Raw genomic sequence first — 22,743 nt, forward strand, 5'->3', positions numbered from 1 at the left:
GCCTGAAGGACAGTTATGAACTATAAAAGGGGATCTGCCTCTGTTCAGAGAGAGATTCTACAGGATGCCAGCTTAAGGGACCACGGCCCTAGCTGGAGCAATACAGATCTGCTACATTGACAATCACTGAACCCTCAAAGATGTTTGGATAATCTAGGCTGGGACAATCAGGTAGCCTGGCCCCATGGAGATGTCTGGAGAAACCAGGTTGGGACAATCGGGTCACCTGGTCACGTACCTCAATAGACTGTCAGCTTCCTAAGCTTATTGATACCTCCTCTCTGTGGGTGCCCACCAAAAGCGCGGTGCCACTGCTGGGGGTAGTCATCCCTGGAAGCCCAGAAGTCGCAGCTGCTCTAATCTCGGCGAGCCAGCAGAAGGGTGAGACTCAGTAATTTGCACCATCTTGGGTATCTGCTGGGACTGTTCTATATGGTATTGTCTGTAGGTGGTTCAGTAATTGCCACACTGTTTTACCCTCACCTTGTGTTGTCTGAGTAGTATTCTGCCCACGCGGCGATCTTTTTAAAGATAGCCAGGCCAGCGGACGAGAGCACCCACTGACCCTTGTGTTTACACAGCCCTTTAAAACAGTAATGGAATATCTGCAGGATAGTTACATGACCCACATCTGGGGACCTAACTTATCAAGAAAAATTAAGCAACTCAAATTCCAGTTCATCTAGGTGAGGTGGCTCCTGTATTCAGGAGGGGAAAAAATCATGAATAATGGGACGGCTTCTTTACAGTAAGAGCAAAAGGAGGAAAACATAAAAAGATATAAGAGGACGCCAGGCTCGGATTCAAGGCTTTCAGGGCTCCTTGTAAAAGGACATTATAGGATATGGGGGATATTCAGGCTGTCAACAGTTAGTTTGTAGATGTCTAGTAACACTATCGGGAAAAACTGTATGAGGATATAATGTGGCTGCCAATATTTGTTTCTTAATGAAAAAAGAAGTTCTGCAGTAGCTAACACGTATTATAAGAGACCACGAACTTCCTCACAATAAATTAATATTAAAAGTCTCCATGAAGCATATTGACCTGGATAGGGCCATGGACCCCCTTGTAATGGTTTCTGATGGGGGCACAGTATTAGCGTTCTCTAAGGCTCGGTGCAGAGATGAGGCCTACGAAGGGAGAATACTGTGGGAGGATATAAAACAACAGGGAGGAAATATTCGCTGACGGTTCCAATTAGATATTTGGATGTGAAGGCAAATTGACGGCAGCAGGAATGGAGTTATTAGGACGCTTGGTGTCAGATAATGGACACTGTGCTCAGAGATCATGGAGATTAGGAAAGAAAGGGTGGGGACGCTGACACAGGGTGGAAATGCCCAGAGGAATTCGGGAAAAATGATCCAATAACAGATGTGCGGCCATAGAACGTCACAATCCAGTGTTATTGTCAGCTGCAAATAGAACCGGATTAACGCTCATCATTACAAACACACTCCTAAAATCAAAGCGATTGCCCTGAAGCGATTGTCCATCACCGATATAATGCTAATCATCGTAGAGGTCACTAGAATGGGGACGAGCTGCAGCATGCGACATTCACATGAACAGAGAGGCGTTCAGCACTGAGGAAAGGTGCAGGAAGCACGGCGAGATTATCATCTGTCCAATGACGGAGACCCAGTCAGCCACTATAGGTGGTGTCTGCTGCTGCAGTCACTCACTCCCTACACAAAATAATTACTTTCAATGCCGTCATTGACATGTAAAAATGGATTCAAACCAAATTAAAGCCTTAGTACTGAAGATGAGTATTATAATACTGCTCTCTGTACACAGGTATACAACTATTATAATACTGCCCCCATGTACAAGAATATAACTACTATAATACTGACCCCTATGTACAAGAATATAACTACTATAATACTGCCTCCTATGTACAAGAAAATAACTACTGTAATACTGCCCCTATGTACAAGAATATAACTACTATAATACTGTCTCCTATGTACAAGAAAATAACTACTATAATACTGCCCTCTATGTACAAGAATATAACTACTATAATACTGCCCCTATGTACAAGAATATAACTACTATAATACTGCCCCTATGTGCAAGAAAATAACTACTGTAATACTGTCCCTATGTACAAGAATATAACTACTATAATACTGCTCCTATGTACAAGAATATAACTACTATAATACTGTCTCCTATGTACAAGAATATAACTACTATAATACTGCCCTCTATGTACAAGAATATAACTACTATAATACTGCCCCTATGTACAAGAATATAACTACTATAATACTGTCTCCTATGTACAAGTATATAACTACTATCATACTGCCCTCTATGTACAAGAATATAACTACTATAATACTGTCTCCTATGTACAAGAATATAACTACTATAATACTGCCCTCTATGTACAAGAATATAACTACTATAATACTGCCCCTATGTACAAGAATATAACTACTATAATACTGCCCCTATGTACAAGAAAATAACTACTGTAATACTGTCCCTATGTACAAGAATATAACTACTATAATACTGCTCCTATGTACAAGAAAGAATATAACTACTATAATACTGCCCTCTATGTACAAGAATATAACTACTATAATACTGCCCCTATGTACAAGTATATAACTACTATAATACTGTCCCCTATGTACAAGTATATAACTACTATAATACTGCCCTTATGTACAAGTATATAACTACTATAACACTGCCTCCTATATACAAGAATATTACTATAATACTGCCCCTATGTACAAGAATATAACTACTATAACACTGCCTCCTATGTACAAGAATATAAATACTATAATACTGCCCCCTATATACAAGAATATAACTACTATAATACTGCTCCTATGTACAAGAATATACCTACTATAATACTGCCCCTATGTACAAGACTATAACTACTATAATACTGCTCGTATGTACAAGAATATAACTACTATAATACTGCCCCCTATGTACACGAATATAACTACTATAATACTGCCTCCTATGTACAAGAATATTACTATAATACTGTCCCTATGTACAAGAATATAACTACTATAATACAGCCCCCTATGTACAAGAATATAACTACTATAATACTGCTCCTATGTACAAGAATATAACTACTATAATACTACCCCCTATGTACAAGAATATAACCACTATAACACTGTCCCTATGTACAAGAATATACCTACTATAATACTGCCCCTATGTACAAGAATATAACTACTATAATACTGCCCCCTATGTACAAGAATATAACCACTATAACACTGTCCCTATGTACAAGAATATACCTACTATAATACTGCTCCTATGTACAAGAATATAACTACTATAATATTGCCCCCTATGTACAAGAATATAACTACTATAATGCTGCCTCCTATGTATAAGTATATAACTACTATAATACTGTCCCCTATGTACAAGTATATAACTACTATAATACTGCCCTTATGTACAAGTATATAACTACTATAACACTGCCTCCTATATACAAGAATATTACTATAATACTGCCCCTATGTACAAGAATATAACTACTATAATACTGCCCCCTATGTACAAGAATATAACTACTATAATACTGCCCCCTATGTACAAGTATATAACTACTATAATACTGCCTCCTATGTACAAGAATATTACTATAATACTGCCCCTATGTACAAGAATATAACTACTATAATACTGCCCCCTATGTACAAGAATATAACTACTATAATACTGCCCCCTATGTACAAGTATATAACTACTATAATACTGCCTCCTATGTACAAGAATATTACTATAATACTGTCCCTATGTACAAGAATATAACTACTATAATACTGCTCCTATGTACAAGAATATAACTACTATAATACTGCTCCTATGTACAAGAATATAACTACTATAATACTGCCCCTATGTACAAGAATATAACTACTATAATACTGCTCCTATGTACAAGAATATAACTACTATAATACTGCCCCTATGTACAAGAATATAACTACTATAATACTGTTCCTATGTACAAGAATATAACTACTATAATACTGCCCCTATGTACAAGAATATAACTACTATAATACTGCTCCTATGTACAAGAATGTAACTACTATAATGCTGTCTCCATGATTAAGAATATAGATCTGAACACGTAGAAGATTTTTACACAATTAAATACTTTTCTTAAAGCTATGGAAACACACTGATGAGCCGGTGATGACTTCTAACAATGATATTTGGCTTATAGAGTCACCCTTAAAGCTTTTGCAGAACACAAGTGACTCAATCCCGCATCAGAGACTGTAAAATACCGTATGCTGTTGTAATGTGTCATATGATGGAGCAGATCCAAAGGTTGGGTTTGGTTTTCTGGACTCTTCTGTAAGGTTTTCAAAAGCTCATACAATGTTGTGAGATTAAGAAAAGCAGATGGACCACCAGGTCCTAGCACAGAGCTATTCCATTCACTTACACATCTTATTTAGTGGGAACTCGAATCTTTGTATAGTGGAGCAACCAAGGATGTAACTATAGTGGGAGCAGGGGCTGCAGTAGAACTTGGGCCTTGGAGGTCCCTTTGACCATGAGAAGACCAGTACTATTAAATATCCGTGAGCGTTAGGGCTCATTCAGGCGTCAGTTTTTCTCGTACGAGAGCAGAGTGTGGTTTTTTTTCCCCCGACAATCTGCCTCCAGAGCTTATTGTAAATGAAAGGGAATCTGTCAGTAGGATAAACCCTCCTCAGCCGTCTATATGAGTAGGTCATAGGAAGCTGAGTAAAATGACACCTTGATATCTGCAATGTGATGTTTTATTGCAGAAAAATGCATGTTTTTCTTAATATGTAAATGAGCTGTTAAGATCTATGGGCCGGACATAGATCTCCTCGAGAATCTGCCTCCAAAGCATATTGAAAATGAAATGGGGCATTACCAGTGGGATACATGTAGATCCAGTATGAGGAGACTTAAACGCCTTCCATGCTCATACTGGCATGTCAGAAGTGGCATGTCACTCTCCACAAACAGAAACTTTACCCCTCAGATCCCAGTCTTGGCCTCTCACCCAGCCAAATCAGATCTCATACTTTGCACTGACGAAAGGCAATACCCAGAAACACAGTGTCTGCAAATTGAGATTCTGATTTGGCTTTTATCCCAAGTCATTTTTCAATGCTCGTTAAAGGGCCGATAATGACTTGTGGGATCGCTACTTCCAATAGGTGGTGCTAGAGTTCAAGTCCTCTTCCTCTCTGAAAAGACAATTTGCTTATCTAAAAATCTAACAGTGAGCTCCTCTGTGCTGATTCACGACCACATCAATATTGAGCTGAACTTTGTGGTCATAAATCAGTTGGAGAGGTGCTGGGAAATAGACAAGAGTTTACATAAACTCAAGTCAGAATGAACTCACTGACTAATTTTCAGTTAAAGTCATAATGGTGAAGAAGTAGTTACGGAAAAAAAGTTAATAAAGCCCCCACAAAAGGGGTCTATACTGTGAGATATATCTTCACCAGTTCAAAAACTGGATAAAAGTTGAAAAAAAAAGAAAAAAAAAATTATATATATATATATATATATATATATATATATATATATATATATATATATATATATATATATATATATATATATATATATATATATATATATATATATACACACACATATATATATATATACACACATATATATGCACACACATATATATACACACACACACTATACACTCACCGGCCACTTTATTAGGTACACCATGCTAGTAACGGGTTGGACCCCCTTTCGCCTTCAGAACTGCCTCAATTCTTCGTGGCATAGATTCAACAAGGTGCTGGAAGCATTCCTCAGAGATTTTGGTCCATATTGACATGATGGCATCACACAGTTGCCGCAGATTTGTCGGCTGCACATCCCAAAGATGCTCCATACAAGGCAGGATGGATCCATGCTTTCATGTTGTTTACGCCAAATTCTGACCCTACCATCCGAATGTCGCAGCAGAAATCCAGACTCATCAGACCAAGCAACGTTTTTCCAATCTTCTACTGTCCAATTTCGATGAGCTTGTGCAAATTGTAGCCTCAGTTTCCTGTTCTTAGCTGAAAGGAGTGGTACCCGGTGTGGTCTTCTGCTGCTGTAGCCCATCTGCCTCAAAGTTCGACGCACTGTGCGTTCAGAGATGCTCTTAGGCCTACCTTGGTTGTAACGGGTGGCGATTTGAGTCACTGTTGCCTTTCTATCAGCTCGAACCAGTCTGCCCATTCTCCTCTGACCTCTGGCATCAACAAGGCATTTCCGCCCACAGAACTGCCGCTCACTGGATTTTTTTTCTTTTTCGGACCATTCTCTGTAAACCCTAGAGATGGTTGTGCGTGAAAATCCCAGTAGATCAGCAGTTTCTGAAATACTCAGACCAGCCCTTCTGGCACCAACAACCATGCCACGTTCAAAGGCACTCAAATCACCTTTCTTCCCCATACTGATGCTCGGTTTGAACTGCAGGAGATTGTCTTGACCATGTCTACATGCCTAAATGCACTGAGTTGCCGCCATGTGATTGGCTGATTAGAAATTAAGTGTTAACAAGAAGTTGGACAGGTGTACCTAATAAAGTGGCCGGTGAGTGTATATAATAGTATATATATATATATATATATATATATATATATATATATATATATATATATATATATATATATATATATATATATATATATATATATATATACATATACATATACATATATATATATATATATATATATATATATATATATATATATATATATAGTCATGAAAATACAGAAAAATCTTTAAATGAGAAGGTATATAATATATATATATATCTCTAATATATAATTGCCTAGAATACTACTTCCTGCAATTTGTGCCAACTTCCGTGGCTTTGTCCGGAGATAATGTCCGGAGATAATGTCCGGAGCTAATGTCCGGAGCTAATGTCCGGAGATAAGTGACGTCACCAGTGTCCTACACCCAGGCAGAGCACAGGGGCCCCAGGCAGCATATGGGGCCCCAGGCAGAGCACAGTGGCCCCAGGCAGCATATGGGGCCCCAGGCAGAGCACAGTGGTCCCAGGCAGAGCACAGGGGCCCCAGGCAGCTTATGGGGCCCCAGGCAGAGCACAGTGGCCCCAGGCAGAACATGGGGCCCCAGGCAGAGCACAGTGGCCCCAGGCAGAGCACAGGGGCCCCAGGCAGAACATGGGGCCCCAGGCAGAGCACAGGGGCCCCAGGCAGCATATGGGGCCCCAGGCAGAGCACACACCAAATCGGAGGCCGAGGGGCCCCGCCTACCAAATCGGAGGCCGAGGGGCCCCGCCCACCACATCGGAGGCCGATGGGCCCCGCCCACCAAATCGGAGGCCGAGGGTCCCCGCCCACCAAATCGGAGGCCGAGGGTCCACACCAACCAAATCGGAGGCCGAGGGGCCCCGCCCACCAAATCGAAGGCCGAGGGGCCCCGCCCACCAAATCGGAGGCCGAGGGTCCCCGCCCACCAAATCGGAGGCCGAGGGGCCCCGCCCACCAAATCGGAGGCCGGGGGTCCCCGCCCACCACATCGGAGGCCGAGGGGCCCCGCCCACCACATCGGAGGCCGATGGGCCCCGCCCACCAAATCGGAGGCCGAGGGTCCCCGCCCACCAAATCGGAGGCCGAGGGTCCACACCAACCAAATCGGAGGCCGAGGGGCCCCGCCCACCAAATCGAAGGCCGAGGGGCCCCGCCCACCAAAGCGGAGGCCGAGGGTCCCCGCCCACCAAATAGGAGGCCGAGGGGCCCCGCCAACCAAATCGGAGGCCGAGGGGCCCCGCCAACCAAATCGGAGGCTGAGGAGCCCCGCCCACCAAATCGAAGGCCGAGCGGCCCCGCCCACCAAAGCGGAGGCCGAGGGGCCCGGCCCCGCCCACCAAAGCGGAGGCCGAGGGGCCCCGCCAACCAAATCGGAGGCCGAGGGGCCCCGCCCACCAAATCGGAGGCCGAGGGGCCCCGCCCACCAAATCGGAGGCCGAGGGTCCCCGCCCACCAAATCGGAGGATAAGGGGCCCCGCCCACCAAATCGGAGGCCGAGGGGCCCCACCAACCAAATCGGAGGCCGAGGAGCCCTGCCCACCAAATCGAAGGCCGAGCGGCCCCGCCCACCAAAGCGGAGGCAGAGGGACCCCGCCCACCAAATCGGAGGCCGTGGGGCCCCGCCCACCAAATCAGAGGCCGAGGGTCCCCGCCCACCAAATTATTCTTACATTTGAATAAATAAAGTATATATGGATTCTAGACTCCCGATTCTTTAGAATCGGGCTGCCATCTAGTATATATATATATATATATATATATATATATATATATATATATATATATATATATATACACACACACTCACTGGCCACTTTATTAGGTACACCTGTCCAACTTCTTGTTAACACTTAATTTCTAATCAGCCAATCACATGGCGGCAACTCAGTGCATTTAGGCATGTAGACATGGTCAAGACAATCTCCTGCAGTTCAAACCGAGCATCAGTATGGGGAAGAAAGGTGATTTGAGTGCCTTTGAACGTGGCATGGTTGTTGGTGCCAGAAGGGCTGGTCTGAGTATTTCAGAAACTGCTGATCTACTGGGATTTTCACGCACAACCATCTCTAGGGTTTACAGAGAATGGTCCGAAAAAGAAAAAAAATCCAGTGAGCGGCAGTTCTGTGGGCGGAAATGCCTTGTTGATGCCAGAGGTCAGAGGAGAATGGGCAGACTGGTTCGAGCTGATAGAAAGGCAACAGTGACTCAAATCGCCACCCGTTACAACCAAGGTAGGCCTAAGAGCATCTCTGAACGCACAGTGCGTCGAACTTTGAGGCAGATGGGCTACAGCAGCAGAAGACCACACCGGGTACCACTCCTTTCAGCTAAGAACAGGAAACTGAGGCTACAATTTGTACAAGCTCATCGAAATTGGACAGTAGAAGATTGGAAAAACGTTGCTTGGTCTGATGAGTCTCGATTTCTGCTGCGACATTCGGATGGTAGGGTCAGAATTTGGCGTAAACAACATGAAAGCATGGATCCATCCTGCCTTGTATGGAGCATCTTTGGGATGTGCAGCCGACAAATCTGCGGCAACTGTGTGATGCCATCATGTCAATATGGACCAAAATCTCTGAGGAATGCTTCCAGCACCTTGTTGAATCTATGCCACGAAGAATTGAGGCAGTTCTGAAGGCAAAAGGGGTCCAACCCGTTACTAGCATGGTGTACCTAATAAAGTGGCCGGTGAGTGTATATATATATATACACACACCTTCTCATTTAAAGATTTTTCTGTATTTTCAGGACTATGAAAATTGTACATTCACACTGAAGGCATCAAAACTATGAATTAACACATGTGGAATTGTATACTTAACAAAAAAGTGTGAAACAACTGAAAATATATCTTATATTCTAGGCTCTTCAAAGTAGCCACCTTTTGCTTTGATGACTGCTTTGCACACTCTTGGCATTCTCTTGATGAGCTTCAAGAGGTAGTCACCGGGAATGGTCTTCCAACAATCTTGAAGGAGTTCCCAGAGATGCTTAGCACTTGTTGGCCCTTTTGCCTTCACTCTGCGGTCCAGCTCACCCCAAACCATCTCGATTGGGTTCAGGTCTGGTGACTGTGGAGGCCAGGTCATCTGGTGTAGCACCGCATCACTCTCCTTCTTGGTCAAATAGCCCTTACACTGCCTGGAGGTGTGTTTGGGGTCATTGTCCTGTTGAAAAATAAATGATGGTCCAGCTACACGCAAACCGGATGGAATAGCATGCCGCTGCAAGATGCTGTGGTAGCCATGCTGGTTCAGTATGTCTTCAATTTTGAACAAATTCCCAACAGTGTCACCAGCAAAGCACCTCCTCCTCCATGCTTCACGGTGGGAAACAGGCATGTAGAGTCCATCCGTTCACCTTTTCTGCCTCACACAAAGACACGGTGGTTGGAACCAAAGATCTCAAATTTGGACTCATCAGACCAAAGCACAGATTTCCACTGGTCTAATGTCCATTCCTTGTGTTCTTTAGCCCAAACAAGTCTCTTCTGCTTGTTGCCTGTCCTTAGCAGTGGTTTCCTAGCAGCTATTTTGCCATGAAGGCCTGCTGCACAGTCTCCTCTTAACAGTTGTTGTAGAGATGTGTCTGCTGCTAGAACTCTGTGTGGCAGTGACCTGGTCTCTAATCTGAGCTGCTGTTAACCTGCGATTTCTGAGGCTGGTGACTCTGATAAACTTATCCTCAGAAGCAGAGGTGACTCTTGGTCTTCCTTCTTCATGTGAGCCAGTTTCTTTGTAGCGCTTGATGGTTTTTGCCACTGCACTTGGGGACATTTTCAAACTTTTCCCAATGTTTCGGACTGACTGACCTTCATTTCTTAAAGTAATGATGGCCACTCATTTTTCTTTTCTTAGCTGCTTTTTTCTTGCCATAATACAAATTCTATACTCGGGTATCACAGTGCTTGGATGTGCTTGTTACTCGGCGAGCAACAGGCAGTGCTCCATGTGAAACTTGAATCTCCGCCCCGCATCTTTGGTGCCTGTTACGCAGCCAATAAGCATGTGGACATGGCCTGTGAGTCACTGTAATGCGGTAGCCATCTTGGTTGTGGCCATGTGACATCATCAGGGGTTCTAAAAGGACCGGCGCCGCCCGGCTCGGCACACTGATGCCATTGCACAGCTCTGTGACACTTCATATTGAAGGGAGAGGATGCTTGTCTAGGCCTGTGTGCCAGTATAAGGGCTAATCATTTTTATCACAAACAATCTGCATTTAACCTAGGGTGGGAGAGAGAGTCGCAGGAGCAGGGGGAGTGATAGAATCCAGTCAGTAGGCAGGTATTGGGGCTGTGCAGTCCATTGGCAAAGATACAGCTGCAGCTTTTTTTGTGGAGGATGAGAATATTTTATATATTTTGATCCATCAAGTATTATGTGCTGAGGGTTTTTTTTGTGTTACATAACACCCAAAAATCATCAAAACATTTTCCTGGGCTACATTCCTCATCCATACACTGTTCTGTAATGTGGAGCATATTTCTGTGATCTCTTTGTAGCTTTTAATAATTTTGCAGGCCTCCATTTCTCAGGCAGTTTTACTTTGCTGATCGGTATTATATGGCTCACCCATAGACTATTCCAGGGTCTGGAGTACATTTTCTTGGTATATAACCCTCAAAAAATAGTTGTGACAAAACGCAGGAAAGTGAATGAGAAAGCTGACGTGTCACGCACACGTTGAGTATTTTTGACTTGCATATTTGGTGCAGAGAATAATTTGCAGCATGTGGGGACGTGCCCACGATCCGGAATAGTAGCGATTTGGACCCAGCTCACGTTACAAGCACAATTGATCAGATTTATAGAAATCCCATACCCACTGTGCTTCTATTTGACATTGTGAAAATACGCTGCGTCCAAATGCTGGTATACCCTGATTGTGGGCACAAAGCATGGCAAATCTCTGTGCGTTTTTCACCATTGACTTCATTCAGATTGATCAAAAAAGAAGGCAAAAATTGTTCTCAGCAGCGATCTGGGAGTCACAGATGCTTCCAAGGTCTTCCGCATGTTGTTCTCCTTCCATTCAGCACTTTTCCAATCCATTTGAACACTTTCACTGCCCCCCAGACCTCTTTGTAGGGTCTGCTGGAAAAAAGCTTGGCTTTCCCATTGACTCCCATTATACTCGTTACTGGAAACGAGCATCCGAGCATTAGGAATAGCTCAGTTCGAGCAACGAGCATCTGAGCAGTTTAGCGCTCGCTCATCTCTATTGCCATATCCTTTAATTAGTTTTTCGTTGTATTTTAGTGCTGGAGTTTATCAGTTGATCACAGCTACTGGTGATCATGGAATCATAATGGTGTATCTCTACGGGAAGGAGGAGGACTTCATTGTCCATTGGCCACGAGCGTTAAGCGGCTAAATGTGAAAAGCTTCCATGACTTACCCTTTCCTTGTCCACCACTAGGAAGAGCTCCACATATCTGGTCTGGGGCAGGACTGCTCGCTTCTTCTAAACAGGAAGACATGGAAGACTATTAGACGAGCACCGGCAGCGACAAACATCCTATATGGCAAACAGATCACTGAATGATAAAAAAAACCCCTACACTTCAGACACAAAGGTTCCTCCGCACAGTCTTTTCGCTGATTGTGGAGGTTTTGAAAGAAGCAAAAGGTGAAGCTCATCAAAATCACAAAAAAATGATGGCTCCTGCTACATTCATGTAGACCCCTATGGAGGACCTTTCACTTTTTTTATTTATTTATTTTTTTAATGTAATGGAGTACCCCCTTAGATTGTCACCGCTATTCCGCTGATTCTGGGACAGTTTTTCTTTTTCTTCTGTGCCCCTCCGTTCCAAAGTTATACCCCTTTTAATAATGGAGAAATTTTTTTTTAACCAACTGGGTGTAAACCACGGAACCTTCCTGTGGGCGTTTGCTTCTGCTCCTCTTAGGCTGGCCAATCAAAACACAGAAGATCTGTGGTTTACGCCCAGTTGGTTAAAGTTAAAAATTTGCACCATTAATAAAAGGGGGCATAACTTTGGAACGGAGGGGCACAGAAGAATAAGAAAAACTGTTCAAGAATCAGTGAAACACCGGCAACAGTTTACATTTAAAAAATCCAGTGAACGGTCCCATATAAAAACCCCATTATCAGACACAGCAGAGTCACCCAATACTCCCATATACAGCATATTACTAAGCTGAGCAAATGTCTGATAAGTGCTATCAATCAATAATGGCACCGACCCAAGAACAGGAAACGTTATGCTGGTAAATGTATCTAGGATACGGAGTCTTCCATCTCCTGCTCTGTTTCCCATAACCTCTTCATTGCTCAATTTTACAGTTTCGTCACTTTTTTTTTTTCATTTTTCTATGTACATTACCACATTACCGTTTCTCTTTTTAGTTGTCAGTTTGACTTGTCTCATTCATTTTACCCTATGATGTACTGAAAATGGGAAAAAAAATCCAGTGCTGTGAAAAGGAAAAAAAAGCACAATTCGGCCAATGGTTTTATTTTTACGACTGATTGCTGTGATACCAAACTTGTATAATTTAAAAAATATATATATTTTAGTGGTTACAAAAATTCAGAACAAACAAAAACACTATTTTTTTGTCTGTGTTGGAATTTTCTAAGATTCATTACTTTGTATATTACTTGGACCTGTGTGACAGCTTGTATTATGGGTGATGAGCTGACATTTTTATTAAAAGGAATCTGTCAGCAGATTTTTGCTGCCCCACATGAGAGCAGCCTGATGTAGAGGAAGAGATCCGAATTCCAGCAATGTTTCACTTACTGGGCTACTTGCTGTCGTTTTTATAAAATCACTAGAGGACTACCTGACAGCAGGCCCGCCCCCCACCACTGATTGTTTATAGGCAGAAAACTGCCAATGTACACAGAAAGCAGCCAATCAGTGGTGTGGGTGGGTTAACACAGGGCTCAGCATTCAGAGCTTTGCAGCACAAAAAACAACCGAACAGTATTTAAATCAAAACTACAGCAACCAGTAAAGTAAGTGATACATTGCTGGAATCAGGGTCTCTGCCCCTACATCATGCTGCTCTCAGATGGGGTAAAAAAACTCATAACAGATTTGCTCTAATACCATTTTGATTGCTATTTATTGCCTTTTTGGCGGGAGGTGCAATGACAGAAATAAGGGAATTCTGGCATTTCAATTTTTCTCGCTATGGTGTTTACCATATGGATGAATTAATTTTATACTTTCATGAACTTGTCTTTTAAAATGTTTTTTTTTCTCCACTTTAACTTTTTAGCATTAGGAGACTTGAACTTGAGATCATTTAATTGTTCTATAACACAGCTATCATCCACCACTTACATAGCGGGCTCAGATCCTGAGCCCGCTCCATACACCCGTGCTCAATGTGTAACATATGTCTGTAACAAAATGGGAAGAGGTTATAGGGTTACTCTCATGTCAGTAAGTGATAAAATCTCTAGGATATGCCATTCCTTAATGATCACACAGTCCATCGTATGGGATCGCCCAGATCCTAAAAATAAAAAAGGGGACTGTAGTGGGGTATCCACGAACGCCACTATACAGAAAAGGTGCTGCGGCCTCGTCACTCTCAAGGTTGTGAGGATCTCAAGGGTCAGAACTTCATCGATCATGCCCTTACTTACTGATCTAGGAATACCCCTATAAAATATGGACTGAAAGGTCATGCAGTATTTTAGGAAAGCTTGGGGTCTGCCCCTTTAGTAATGAAACGATGTGCTTCTCACCCAGGATAATAGAAAAGTTGGGTGACACTACCGGCAGGACAAGCTCAGTGCTTACCCGGCGTAGTAGCTGATACATGCTGGGAGAGTGCGGGTGCTGACTCTCATGACCCTCTGCGGGGTCGGACACCCCACACACCATCGGCTCCTGCTTCACATCTTCAAGGCGATAAATGAGGTGTTGAAAGGTGGAGGAAGACTTCAGAGGCTCGATCCCATAGCTGCCATTACTCAGGTGGAGCAGGCCTCTGTTACCAACAGATGATTGTAGCATTAATATTTATACACCACAAGCCACGGTCTTCTGCTTTTACGTAACTATTATTGACTGTTTCATTCATTACTGACCTACACTATTCAATGGAGGCAAGCAGAGACATTGAAAAATCTAGAAAAAATTGGGAAAATTGTATAATTCTTTATTATAAAAAGAATAACCTTTAATTTACGGAAACCCCTTTTAAGACATATCAATCCTTGCTGTTTTATTATAGATCAGTAATAAAGATTTCTTAATAGGGTAAAGTGGGGTCCAAAAGGCTGGATAACTGAAGATACAGGACAGAGGAGAGGGAGAAAGGGGCATGATGCTGCAGTCTGTGCATGTCTGCCTTATGCTGTGAGAGGGGAGAGGGAGCAGCCAGGGGAAGACAATGGCAGCTTACACAGTTTATCGCATTCAGGGGAATCGGTGACATTAATCTCAGGATAAACGGAGCTCGTAGGGACGGACTCGCAGCAAACAACACGATATTGGATGTCCTAGGTATAGGGGACATCCTCTAGGATCCCCACTAATCCTGGTTACCCCATGTGAATAGAGCATTGGACGAGCATGCACACTTAATGAGAATCTGTCAGATCCCGGAATGTCACCAATATATACATAATCATACCTCCCAGACCTGATAGACATCCTCGATACACCCCATCATGGTAGAACTAATGGAAATCTTGCACATGTGCAAGGCATGCCAGCGGTCCTAACAGTGAGGGGAGTGTACGGAGGCGGTCAATCAGGTGTAATAAGAGGAACCAAGGCAGGACTAGTATGAGCAAAGAGACACCTGGTCAGAATAAAGTCTGACGGAGAAAGATGACCGTTGTACATATGCTTGACCACTGCTCCATTCAGACAGAAAATTTGAGACCCCGAGAAATCAGCAACTCATCCCTTATTCAGTGGAAAGATGAGAAGTTGCAGGACTGTCTCTCTAAATCCCCATAATCACTGGGAAGAAGATCCTTTCTAAAGTGGTCTTCTGGGGAAAGCAAGTTATCATCTACCCAGAGGTTGGGTGACAACTTACTGATCGTTGGGGCCCAACCCTTAGGTATCCTTTAAAAGCACCTATCAAGGTGGTAGAGATGGTCGGACTCCGACCCAGGGGTCAGGTCAGTAGTCTCTGGTTGCTGGATGGGAAACCCACAAATCTATTACCGTTGGGGATCCCCAGCCTCAGCTTTTGATTAGTCGAGCTGGCACAATGTTATGTATGTGTCACGTTACGATGACATTGTGCTAATTAAATGGCGAGTAAAGAATCACAGAAGGGAAGAGATTGGTGAACTTCCTGTACAGCGGCCGGGAGACTAATGACCTGACCGATGGCCCGGAGCATCTGCAAATCAATACGTCCAATTCTAGCACCTGGTCTTTGTGTAGAATTAAGAAGACTGTTACCTTAAACCTGAGCAAGTGCTGATGGCTACCCGGGAGTCAGGATATCCTTCTGCATAACCCTGATAATGGCACAGGTCCTGGGGGAATAGAAAGGAGACTGATGAGTACAGTACAGAGACAGCAAACTGAAATAATGCAAAAACATCTGTAGTTACATCTTATACTGCTGTAGGGATTATTTTATATATATATATATATATATATATATATATATATATATATATATATATATATATATATATATATATATATATATATGCCCACTATTAAAAAAAGAATGTGTGGGAGTGAAGAGCAGTGAATATTCATTCAGATTAACAGCAGGCACATGTGATCGCCCAGCCGTTGCAGGAAGCCGGCGGCTTCAGCTTACAATGTGCCTGCTATTAAATATGAACATTCACTGCTCTCCATGCCCATAATCGCAGGTGTGGAGAGCAGCGAGTATTCCAGCAGTTGACCTCAGCGTGTAGGGAAGCATAGCAGTGACATCATGTGCTGTTTCACACTGAAATCAGCTGTTGGCATCAGCACAGGATGCAGCGTAGTGAAGGAGCGAAGGTAAGGTAAGTAGAATTGATTATTTTATTATGTGTGCAGCGTGATGGGGGCCAGATATACCGGGTTGGTGGATGGTGGCCATGTATACCTGGATGAGAAGATACAGGCTTTATAGAAGAAAACTATTATAGCAGTGTCAGCAGCAGCCTGCCCCCATAACAGTGTGTCAAGGCCACAGTTTTTGCTTCAATTTTTTTCCTATTTTCCTCCTTTAAAACCTAGGTCTGTCTTATGGTCAGATGCATCTCATTTTCCAAAAAATAGGGTAATCCAGGAAAAAAAAAATCAACACTTTTTTGAGTGTTGTACAATAGCAAAATGTACCACAAAGCATGTAATATTTCATGGATCTCGCAATATATTCAATTTTTTACAGAAAAAGCAAACAAACAAAAAAACCACAGCTAGATATTTTGCAAGGGACTGCACAGCTCTACTCCCTGCCTACAGACTGGATTCTGTCACTCCCCCTGCTCCTGCAACTCTCTCCATCCTTAGGCTAAATGTAGATTGTACGTGATACAAACAGCAAAGCAAACGATTAGCTCTTAGAAGGGCTGTTAGTATGATGGCTCAGCTTCAGCACCAGTGAGGGGCGAGAGCGCTGGGAGCTGCAATGTTGCGTGATGAATGTTTCCGAAGTAATAAGATATCACCAGAGGGTGTCGGATCCAGCTGGTGAGCACAGCCACAAAAAAGAAAAAGGAGGATTTAATCCGGCACACCCATCTTGGTAAAAAATATGAGTTTATTAGATTATGTTTTAAAGCAGCTTAACCTGATGCGTTGCTGGTGCAAAAGTGGCGCCCTTAATCATAGAATGTCAGAAAGAAAATGGAAACATGCACATAAAATAAATTAAACCAATTATCAATCAGAATTAGTTAAGTATGAATGCATGCAAATGGACAAACAGAAGACGACACAAATAGTTAATAAATGCAATATAAGGTAAGTTATTTTTGTAATTCATCCCATTAGGAAATTTGATATTTAAATGTAAAATCCAGCAAGCCTCCCTTAGAACAAGTTCTCTTTTCCAACTGCCGCCCCGTTTGGAATAGGGGACCTTCTTAAACCAAAAAACGCAAGGTGTGTGAGGTCACTCATGTGTACTGTGACAAAGGTTTGAATTCCTGGATGAAAGCGCTCCCTCCGTAGGACATATGCGCATGGCACGGTCATAACCAAAAGACTCATTACCCATGGTTATAATAGCCTAAACGTAAAACATGCTTTTAGAAGAGCTTCTTCAAAGTCAAATAAACCATTTTTTAGGGACCACATCCCTTATGAAGTGACTTTGAGGGGCCTATGTGACAGAAAATACCCAAAAGTGACACCATTTTAAAAATTGCACTCCTGAAAGTGCTCAAAACTGCAATCAAGAAGTTTATTAACTCTCTAGGTGCTACACCGGAATTAAAAGCAAAGGGAAAGGAAAAAATAATAAAAAATTACTTTTTCCCACAAAAATATTTTTATAGCCCCAAATTTTTCATTTTCACAAGGTTTAACAAGAGAAAATGGATGGTACAATTTGTTGTGCATTTTCTCCTGAGTACACCGATACCCCATATCTGGGGGAAAACTACTGTTTGGGAGCACAGCAGGGCTCGTAAGACAAGGAGCACCATTTGACTTTTGGAGCGCAAAATTGTCTGGAATCATTAGCGGATGCCATGTTGTGTTGGCAGAGCCCCCAATGTTATGAAACAGTGGAAACCCCAAAAAATGACCCCATTTTGGAAACTACGCCACTCAAGGAATTTATCTAGATGTGTGGAGAGCACCTTGAACCCCCAGGTGCTTCACAGAAGTTTATAATGTTGAGCCGTGAAAATACAAAAATATGTTATTTTTCCCCCAAAATGTTACTTTAGCCCCAAATGTTTAATTATCACAAGAGATAATTGGAGAAAATTGACAACAAAATTTGTAGTGCAATTTCTCCTGGGTACAGATACCTCATATGTAATCGAAAACTACAGTACTTTTGAGGCACAGTGCAGGGCTCGGAAAGGAAGGAGAACCATATTGGAGGTCAGATTCTGCAGGAATGGCTTGAGGGTGCCATGTCACATTGGCAGAGCCCCTTACATGACAGAAAAGCAGACCTTCCCCCCACAAGTGAGCACACTCAAGAGCTGACCCACACCATAGGAATTGGTCGCTGGCTGTGTTATACAGCCAGCACCTGCGCCTCTCAGCAGTGATCGGATCAAGAACCATAGGCTGGGCTTCATAGGAGATCACCAATTTCACTATGTACCGCAATACTGAAGAATTGCAGTATATAGAACACACGAGGGACTTGGAAAAAATAATAATACATTAAAAAAAAATTGGGAAAAAAATGGAAAGCATAAAAAAACAAAAAAAACAAATATATTTGAAATGGTCAAGTATACAATTACTTAATCCAGAATGCAAAAAAAAAAATAAAAACCAATGCATCTCCCACAAAATTTGCAATAATAAGCAATCAAAACACTGTGTGTACCCAAAATAATTAAAAAAAACTATACAAATTTGTGATTACTGTAATCACAGTGACCCGAAGTATCGTATTTCCAGGTAATTTTTACCACACACTGAACAATGTATAGACAAAACCCCCCAAAACTATGGCAAAATTACTCTTTTTAACGATTTCACCACACTTCGATGTTTTTCAGTGCATTATATGACTGATGTCATTCAAAAGAAAACTTGTCTCAATAAAAAAAAAAAAATCAACTCCTCATATGGGATCAGTTGCAACTCTTGGAAGTAGATTTTGAAAACAAAAAAAAAAAAAAACACGAAAATTTGCAACAATGGGGAAGATTTGGACTTTTTTGAGCAGCTACTTTCAATAGGTGACATTATAGAGCAAGCTGATTTCCATAAACATTTTCCCAGGAAGCAATGCTTTGCCAATATGTCTCCCATAGGACGCAGCGCTATAAGGGTATGTGCACACGGTGAGTCATTTCTCTGCACCAAAAACCAAAGGGTTGGAGGGAAAACCGCTGCGGCGTGAAAAGTGCTGATATTTTACGCCTTTTTACTTCTGTTTTTTTTCCCCCAATAAATGAAAAATACTAAAAAATTGATGTGCTGCTGATAGGAAAAAAAAAATGCTTTGAAGTATCAAATCTGCAAGGAAAAAAAAAAATCAGCAATAAGTGCATGAGAGTTCAGAACTCTCATTTCCCATGCTGATACAGTAAAACACGGCATTTTTTTTTTACCTTGGGAAAAAATGCAAGGTGTGAACAAGCCCTAACAATGTGAGTAATTAATATTTCACTGGTGTAATATTAAATATGGTGAACATCCGTGGACTTTCCTATGAAACGCGCCGCTCTAGTTAGGCTTAAGACAATAATTAATCTGACACAATGCACATACACTAATTTAGACTGATCTTGGACCAGCGCCTATTACCAAACTGGAAGGGCTCTAAAAAGCGTCTAAAGAAGACTTATCACCAGGTCAAAAGTGTCCCAGTTTCACTCTTATTCCCTCTGCTCCTCTGAGTATTCAGATTTTTTGTTTTCTTAACATTTGCCATACGGTTCCAGAGATATAGGCCTTTGTATTTAGTACTAAATTTTGTAGTCTTTAGAAAGAGGAAGTGGCTAATGAGGTAATTATGCAAAGCAGCTAGAGACACACCCCTGAGGATCCTGTTGAAAGAGGATAAAAAGGAGCACTAAATAAACAGGCCCATATCTCTAGAATCATATGGCGGATTTAAAAAAAAACAAAAAAAAACAGAATACTCGGGAACAGCGAGTATTATAGAAAAGCAAAAACGACTTAGGTTTGACCTAGAGACAGGTGCTGCTTAAAGGGAGATTCTTATCTCAGACTCAGAGGACTTTTCCATATGCCATAAATTTCTTATGGGTGACAATCCCAATTATCAAGCATTGGATGCTGCTCTCTATTCCACCAAGGCTTCTTGGCGCTGTCTAAAACCAGCAAAATGTATGGCCAAGGCTCTATTCAGTCTTCTGCCAACATCCGCCTCCTTGCCTTGGAAAATGGATGTCTGGAATCCCATTTACTAGATATGAGAACCGATACCTTTCTGTATATGACACACCCTGGCGCTGCACAAAAGTTCTTTAATTATAATTAAAGAATTGCTCAAAATGATGAAGCAAAAGAAATCTCTGTGCCGTACTAAAGGGGTCATTCTGCTATACTCCTCCTATAGTGGTGGTCTGCCTTCTCTGACCTCACCAGTGTGACTTTTTAGAGAATAGTCTGGCGTTCGGAGACCATAGCACTGAGTCAGCGGAGTAAAATTGTAGGAAATCTTGCGCAGTCACCTTCCAGGACATGCAGTCATTTCCCATTGAAATCCGCTGACTACCGTGCTTAGCCTTACTTTCCCTTATACCAGCTCCGACATCAGAACGGCACACAATGTACCATGTCGTAAAACTGTTCGCAGGCTCAGGACGTACCGGACGGTCGCAAAAAAAACAAAACATGTCAAGTCTGAGACGAAATGTATGTCTGGTTATGGGTCACGAAAATGAGTCCAAAGCCAACAACGCACATCTTCTGGCTCCGACTACAAGGCTTGGGTGACGTGGCACAAAGATCACCGAGTTGTGAAAGTCCCTTTGGTGGCAGATCACATGGAATTTTTCCAAAATCTTGAACCAGCAGTCAAGTCGGGAGCCCTGCACACAACCTTCTACCTGCCGGCATTCGCGTCCCAATGGCAGAGCAACGCACACCCATCATCCCACCAGGCTGGCTAATCAAGAGAGGAGAAGGCAGATGGGTGACTATTCGCAGGGCTCCTGTCCACAAAATAATGACCTGCCTGCTAGACCAGAGCGCTGAGATTGAATTCGCTCACCTCTATTGTACATATTGGGGAATATTCCAATGATAATGGGCTTAGTAACATGTAGTCATCATTTTCTTCAGACATTCCCAGGAGGAGCAGCAGAGGAACGATGCACCAGACAAGACACTCCAGCACTCTCATTTTATAGGAATGCGTACTAAAAAGAGGACAGCTCACGGTTCTCGAAAGGGATTTTCTGGGATATGATATGAAGGTCAATGAGAAGTCTGCAGGTCCCACTCGTTAAACCACACAGATGAGGAAAATGAGTGGGCCAAGACACTCAATGTGGGGGGTCCTGACCGCTTCATCCCACCGATGATCACAATGAAGGGATGCAGCACTTGAAGGGGCGTCCTGGACCCATGGACAGCGCCTTAAAGCCTCAAACTCAGTACCAGGAATAGGTCCTCGTAGTGAAGGGTATGAGGTCCTCCATCAGGCGCCATAGCCCATTTATACTGCCCATCTGTGAGGGTCCTCAGCTATCGCACAGGGATGGCCTTTCCTCCTAGATTGGGCCTTCACCTTTTCACAATTATGGACACGGTGACTTCACGAGACATTTTACATTGATTCTCCTAGTACTACATACGTACCTGTTGGTGGAGCGGGCTCGCCAGTCTGGTCCCATTCTCAGAATACGTGTACACGGTGAAATCTTTGGATAATAAATCTCTGTAGAAAAGAAAAAAATAAAATATATTATCCCCTTAAAGAGAGTCTTTCAGCTCATACTGACAGTATAGTATTTGAAGGGCATATAGCCTGTATAAAAAAAACACACTTTAAACTAATCGCTGCCTCCATTCTGCAGAATCTGAAGTTTTATCATATATACTAATCAGATGACTCAATGTACCCTGGGTGTGGCCAAGAGGCTGACTGCTCTGCTCCACCCACTGACTTTGTATATCCCCACCTCCCTCATTGGTGGTGCACAGTAAAGGCTTTGCCCAAACTTTCTTTCCTTGTGAGGGAGGCGGAGACATAGAAAACCAGTGGGTGGAATGGTGCACGGAGCCTCTTGGCCACACCCAGGGTGCACTGAGCACTGATGGTAGGATTAATATAGGGGTTATATTGTGCATTTTTTCTGGAGGAACTTGCCAGCATCTTTTGTACTGAAGCATCCGTTTTTCTAATTTAAGAGCTTCAAAAAGCCGAGAATAATAGATATATGATAAATTCTATTTGCTTCCAAATCACCACTAGGGTGAGCTTAACCCCTTCATGACCCAGCCTATTTTTGCCTTAATGACCTTGCCGTTTTTTGCAATTCTGACCAGTGTCCCTTTATGAGGTAATAACTCAGG

General features: G+C 42.5%; 1 protein-coding gene across 1 annotated transcript in view; it reads right to left on the reverse strand.

Moving 5' to 3' along the window:
• The window catches only part of ADAM9 (ADAM metallopeptidase domain 9), a 106,318-nt gene that overhangs the window by 43,194 nt on the left and 40,381 nt on the right, over window positions 1-22,743 (reverse strand). The window contains exons 4-7 of the mRNA XM_077262261.1: window positions 22,027-22,105; window positions 16,009-16,085; window positions 14,383-14,572; window positions 11,997-12,062 (exon numbers count right to left, since the gene is read on the reverse strand). Of these exons, the coding sequence (XP_077118376.1) occupies window positions 11,997-12,062; window positions 14,383-14,572; window positions 16,009-16,085; window positions 22,027-22,105 (412 nt within the window). The remainder of the gene's footprint in view (window positions 1-11,996; window positions 12,063-14,382; window positions 14,573-16,008; window positions 16,086-22,026; window positions 22,106-22,743) is intronic.

Source organism: Ranitomeya variabilis, chromosome 5 (assembly GCF_051348905.1).
Source record: "Ranitomeya variabilis isolate aRanVar5 chromosome 5, aRanVar5.hap1, whole genome shotgun sequence".
NCBI classification, from domain to species: Eukaryota; Metazoa; Chordata; class Amphibia; order Anura; family Dendrobatidae; genus Ranitomeya; species Ranitomeya variabilis.